Source organism: Penaeus vannamei, chromosome 40 (genome assembly GCF_042767895.1).
Source record: "Penaeus vannamei isolate JL-2024 chromosome 40, ASM4276789v1, whole genome shotgun sequence".
Lineage (NCBI taxonomy): Eukaryota > Metazoa > Arthropoda > Malacostraca > Decapoda > Penaeidae > Penaeus > Penaeus vannamei.
Window position 1 is genome coordinate 25,738,455 of NC_091588.1, and position 6,695 is coordinate 25,745,149.

The 6,695-nt window shown below is 37.6% G+C and overlaps 1 protein-coding gene across 2 annotated transcripts in view; it reads right to left on the reverse strand.

Moving 5' to 3' along the window:
• Window positions 1-6,296, reverse strand: part of LOC113822957 (glutaminyl-peptide cyclotransferase) — a 26,507-nt gene extending 20,211 nt beyond the window's left edge. Inside the window, exon 1 of one of the 2 annotated variants that reach the window (XM_070117255.1) lies at window positions 6,125-6,296. In XM_070117255.1, coding sequence (XP_069973356.1) covers window positions 6,125-6,265 — 141 coding nt within the window. In that variant the 5' untranslated portion in view covers window positions 6,266-6,296. The remainder of the gene's footprint in view (window positions 1-6,124) is intronic. The other variant, XM_070117254.1, reaches the window with a different exon arrangement.
• Window positions 6,297-6,695: the final 399 nt, after the last annotated feature.

Here is a 6,695-nt window from a genome sequence, read left to right on the forward strand (position 1 = left end):
GGGGGAAAAAAAGCTAAAAAAGGAGAGAGAAAAAGAAATAAAAAAAGCTAAAGAAAGGAGAGAGATAAAAAGTGGGAAGGGGGAAAAACGCTAAAGAAAGGAGAGACAAAATGGAATAAAATAAAAGCTGAAGAATAAGATAAAAAATGGGAAGGGGGGAAAACGTTATAAATGGAGAGAAAAATAGGGGGAAAACAGCTAAAGAAAGGAGAGAGAAAGATGGAATAAAAAAAAGCTAAAGAAAAAGAGAGATAAAAAGTGGGAAGGGAAAACGCTAAAAAGAAAGGAGAGAGAGAAAATGGGGGAAAAAGCTAAAAAAGGAGAGAGAAAATGGAATAAAAAAAGAAGCTAAAGAAAGGAGAGAGAAAATGGAAAATGAAAAAAAGAAAGCTAAAGAAAGGGAGAGAGATAAAAAAAAATGGGGAAGAGGGATTAACGCTAAAAAAGAGAGAGGAAAAATTGGGGGGAAAAAAAGCTAAAAAGGAGAGAGAAAATGGAATAAAATATAAGCTAAAAGAAAAAGAGAGATAAAAAATGGGAAGAGGAGAAAAACATCAAGAGAAAGGAGAGAAAATGGAATAAAATAAAAAGCTGAGAAGAATAAGATAAAAAATGTGGGAAGGGGGAAAAACGCTAAAAAAAGGGAGAGAGGAAAAAATGGGGAAACGCTTAAAAAGAGAGAGAAAATGGGAATAAAAAATAAATAAATAAAAAAGGAGAGAGAGATAAAAAATGGGAGGAGGAAAAACGTTATAAATGAAGAGAGAGAAAAATATGGGGAAACGGCTAAAGAAAGGAGAGATAAAAAGATGGAATAAAGAAAAAACTAAAAAGAAAAAGAGATAAAAATGGAAGGCGAAAAAACGCTAGAGAGAGAGAGAGAGAGAGAGAGAGAGAGAGAGAGAGAGAGAGAGAGAGAGAGAGAGAGAGAGAGAGAGAGAGTGAGAGAGAGAGAGAAAGAGAAAGAGAGAGGAACATAAAAAATAAACAAGAAAACGAAAAAAAATATCGAAACTCACAAGCAGAAGAAAAAGAGAAGCAAAGACGAAAAAAGTAACAAAGTAACAAAAAACAGAAGGAGAGAACAGCAAAGAAGCTTAAGAAAAAAAGAAAGAAAAAGAAAAAGAAAAAAAACGAAAGGAAGAAACGAAAACGAAACAAAACAAAACAAAACAAAGATAACAAAGGCAAAAGCAAGAGAGAGAACGAAGGCAAAAAAAAGAGAGAAAAAAAAAGAAAAAAATAATAAAAAATCCGAACACGCGAATATGACGCAACGGAATCCATTTAGCAACGAAAACGGACGAAGTCACAATACGCTTCGATGTGCACTGGGGTCGTGTGTGTGTGTGTGTGTGTGTGTGTGTGTGTGTGTGTGTGTGTGTGTGTGTGTGTGTGTGTGTGTGTGTGTGTGTGTGTGTGTGTGTGTGTGTGTGTGTGTGTGTTTGTTTGTTTGTTTGTTTGTGTGTTTGTGTGTGTGTGTGTGTGTGTGTGTGTTTGTTTGTTTGTTTGTTTTGTGGTTGTGTGTGTGTGTGTATGTGTGTGTGTCTGTGTGTTTGTTTGTGTGTGTGTGTGTGTATGTTTGTTTGTTTGTGTGTATGTGTGTGTGTGTACTTGTGTGTGTGTGAGTGTGTGTGTGTGTGTGTGTGTGTGTGTGTGTGTGTGTGTGTGTGTGTGTGTGTGTGTGTGTGTGTGTGTGTGTGTGTGTGGATATTCGTGTGTGTGTGTGTGCGTATTCGTATACGTGTGTGTGTGTGTGTGTGCATATTCGTATGCGTGTGTGTATGCGTGTTTGTGCGTGTTCGTGTGCGTGTGCGTGTGTGCGCGCTCTCTCCGTGTACGTACGAGAAAGGTGGAGGAAGGTATGGGGGTGGGGGTGGGGTAGATGGCGTGGGGAGGGGGAAACGGATGTAAAAGTAATAAAAAAAAACATACAAAGAAAAATAAACATAAAAAAATACCCATAATGTAAGGCAAGACAAGGTAAGAACGGCTGGGCAAGGTAAGCCAAGGTAGGGCAAAACAGGGCAAGACTAGTTTGGACCGGTTTGCCCACGGCCATGCAAGGCAAACCAAGGTAAAAGCAAGGTAATGTTAGTACCCAGAGAACACACAAACAAACACACAAACAAACACACAAACACACTACCCTTATACGGATCTAGTGCTATTTCACTCAAAAACAACAACAACAACAACAAAACACGAAAACTTGGGAAATATCAACTCAAATCAGCAATGAAAATAATAATAAATAACAATAATGAAAATTGAAATAATAGTAATAATAATAATAGTAATAGTAATAGTAATAGTAATAGTAATAGTAATAGTAATAGTAATAATAATAATAATAATAATAATAATAATAATAGAAGTAGTAGTAGTAGTAATAATAATACTAATAACAATAACAACAATAATAAAATAAAATAATAACAACAAACAAAAAAAAAACGAATACATAAAAACTATAATAATAATGATGATAATAATAATAATAATAATAATAATAATAATAATAAAAGTAATAACAACACTACTTATAATAATAAAAAAACATATATATAATAATAATAGTGATACTAATAACAATAACAATAACAACATAAAAAAGAACAAATAAAATACAATTCTCCCCTTTCTAAAATTCTTAATACAACATCAATCAACACCATCATCTAAACATCACAATCATCCATTATCATCACAACCCTTTCACCTTATAAACATCATCCCTCTAAGAAACAAACAATCAAACAGTGTTAGTTCAGTGTTACAACAACAATAACAACAAAAAATAAATAAAAATAAGAGCTACAACAAACAAGAGAACAACAAACAAAAAATACGAGTAACATCAAATAAAAACAACTAAAGTGAACAACAAACAATAAAAAAAATAGTAGCAACAACAAAGAACAAACAAAAAGAACAAAAAACAAAAAAAATAAGCAAAAACAAACAAAGAAAAACAAAAAACATGAGCATCAACAAACAAAAAAAACTAAAAAAGAACAACAAACAAACAAACAAACAAAATGAGCAACAAACAAAAACGTAGCAACAACAAAAAAATAACAAAACAAAAATATAAGAGCAACAACCAAAACCAAAACAACAACAACAGAAACAAAAACAGCAACAGCAGCAACAACAACAGCAACATCAACAACAACAGAAACAAAAACAAAAACAGCAACAGCAATAACAGCAGCAACAACAAAAACAAAAACATCAACAACAACAACAACAACAACAACAGCAACAGCAACAGCAACAACACCACGACCACCACAACCAACCATAACAACATAACAACATAATAACATAATAAAAACATAATAACAACAACAATAACAACACCACGACCACCACAACCAACCACAACCAACCATAACAACAACATAATAACAACATAACATAATAAAAACATAATAACAACAATAACAATAACAACACCACGACCACCACAACCAACCATAACAACATAATAACAACATAATAACATAATAAAAACATAATAACAACAACAATAACAATAACAACAACAACACCACGACCACCACAACCAACCATAACAACATAACAACAACATAATAACATAATAACAACAACAACAACACCACGACCACCACAATGCAACACCACGACCCAATGCAACAACATAACATATCAACATATTAACATAACAACAACAATAACAACAACAACACCACGACCACCACAACCAACCATAACAACAACAACAACATAATAACATAATAACAACAGCAACAACAACAACAACACCACAACCAACACCACGACCACCACAATGCAACACACTGCACCGGCCTCCTCTTCCACGAATCGAAATGAGCAAGATGGTAAATTCTGCAGAAATTCAATCAACATGTCATAAGGGGGAGGGGGAGGGGAGGGAAGAGGGAGGAGGGGGGGAAGGGGGAGGGGAGGGGGAGAGGAAGGTTGGAAGGTAGGAAGGGAGGGGGGAAGAGGGAGGGGGAGGGAGAGAGGGGGAGGGGGAGGAGGGGAAGAGGAGGGGGAGGGGGAAGAGGGAGGTAGGAGGGAAGAGGGAGGTAGGAGGGTAGGAAGGGAGGGGGAGGGGAAGAGGGAGGTAGGAGGGGTAGGAAGGGAGGGGGAGAGAGGAAGGGAGGGGGAGGGAGGGGAGGTAGGAAAGGGGGGAAGAGGGAGGTAGGAGGGTAGGAAGAGGGAAAGAGGGTGGGAAGGGAGTGATGGAGAAAGAGAGAAAGTAGAGGAGGGAGAGAGAGAAGTATAGGGAGAGAGAGAGAAGTAGAGGGAGGGAGAGAGAGAAGTAGAGGGAGAGAGAGAGAGAAAGTAGAGGGAGAGAGAGAGAGAAAAGGAGGAGAGAGAGGGAGAGAGAGAGAGAAAGTAGAGAGAGGAGAGAGGGGAGAGAGGGAGAGAGGGAGGAGGGAGGGAGAGGGAGAGGGAGAGGGAGAGGGGGAGGGGAGGGGGAAGGAGAGAGAGAGAGAGAGAGAGAGAGAGAGAGAGAGAGAGAGAGAGAGAGAGAGAGAGAGAGAGAGAGAGAGAGAGAGAAAGAGAGAAAGAGAGAGAAAGAGAAGAAAGAGAGAGAGAAAGAGAGAGAGAGAGAGAGAAAGAGAGAAATAGAGAGAAAGAGAAAGAGAGGAGAGGAGAGAAGGAGAGGAGAGAGGAGAGGAGAGGAGAGGGAGAGGAGAGGAGAGGAGAGAGGAGAGGAGAGGGAGAGGAGAGGAGAGGAGAGGAGAGGAGAGAGAGAGACAGACATACAGAGAGAGAGAGAGAGAGAGAGAGAGAGAGAGAGAGAGAGAGAGAGAGAGAGAGAGAGAGAGAGAGAGAGAGAGAGAGAGAGAGAGAGCAACAGACACAGAGAGAGAGAGAGAGCAACAGACACAGAGAGAGAGAGAGAGCAACAGACACAGAGAGAGAGAGAGAGCAACAGACACAGAGTGAGAGTGAGAGCACCAGACAGACAAAGACACTGAGACAAAGAGAGACAAGAGACATACACACACAGACAAATAACTCGACAACAAACAAACAAACAAACAAACCACAGATCTTTGGTGAACGATAGGAAAAGAAGCCTTAAGGTACAGAGATATAAGGGCAGAATCCCCTTGCGAAGCCAAAATAATGGGAGCAGATCCTCTTATCAAACATTTTACGTAATTGCATAAATAACAATATCAACAATAACAACAACAACAACTACTATAAGAATAATAGTGATAATTATCATGTAATAATAATAATTATCATTATTAATATTGTCATTGTTATTATTATTATCATTATTATCATTAATCATCATAATCACAATCGTAATAATGTCAATAATGACATAAAAATCATGTATGTCTAAAATCACAAATTTTCTAAGCCACACGAATTTCACGTAAAAGAACTTCAAAATAACTTGAAGTATGAAAAACATGAACAAAAGCTATCCATGTTGTTTCCGGAACATTATCTTTATTGTACTTTTTTCATGATTATTTACAAATTGAGAGAGAAAAAAATACTGTAGTTCTTTTTCCTTCCGCAAAGAAAAAGAAAAAAAAGAAAAAAAAAAAAGGAAAAGGGTCTACTTTCTTTTGTCTACTTTGCGAATATCTAAATTAATCTTGAATTATATATACGAGTCTGTCGAAAATATCGTACGTTTGGCAGGGGTGTTGCCCCCCTCTTAATTCTCAGAAAAAAAATATATATACAAGGACAACTGGTCTTCCAAACTTCATGTCTTGATTGTATATATATATTATGGTTCGTTATTTTATTTCTTTTTGTCTTATTTGAAACGTATTTGGTGTAAATGCATTGGAAAGTATGGTTTGTTGTCACTTTCATTGATAAACTTTCTCATTCATGCGACATCGTGCGTCTCGTCCCTTACTATTGTTTCGGAATATAAATATTATCACGCTGCCTTGACACAATGGACAGTTTCGTAAAGGTGAAAGTGCATGTGCTGAAATAAGACGCAGGATTTCTCTTTTATCTTCTCCCTTAAATAAGATACGGTAGCAAATATTTTCCCTTGTAAATTAAAGAGAGAAAAAAAATATCAGCCATACGAGAAATATCTTGCCCTATATCGCTGAGAGACGCAACGTGTACTCACCCTGGCATTGTACCACACGGCTCTGCTTCTCTTCTCGCATTTTTCCTCTCCGTGGATGCCATTGAGAGTAGCTAGTGTGTAAAGAAGAGCCACACACGACCACCTGGGCAGCATCCTACCCGACGGTAAGACCACCTGCATGGTTCTGGCTGGACTGACTTGCCGCAAGACAACAGCAGCGCAGGTCAGTCGGTGGGGGAAAAGGGAACCCGTTTCCTCCCTAGATGTACGATAATATGTACGGTTACCTTTAAATTATTGGGCTATTAAGATGTGGATTCAGCTTGAAATTTGTTCTTTTAGATATTTATTGTTTTTTGGTCATCGATAGCTTGAATTAGACTTTGGAGTTTCATGTAGAGTGTGTGTTTGACGTTGGCAAATTCCCCTTGTCTTCAGATATTCCCCTGACAGCTACAGTGTGGAAATACCAGATAGGTAATATCTTGTTCATTATTTTATGCATGACATGAGGCTACAACATAATAAGATTAATACGCTCATGTTTCCTGCATTCTCTGCGCCAAGAAATGAAATGAACGATGCTTATATTGCATCAAATTATCCCTGG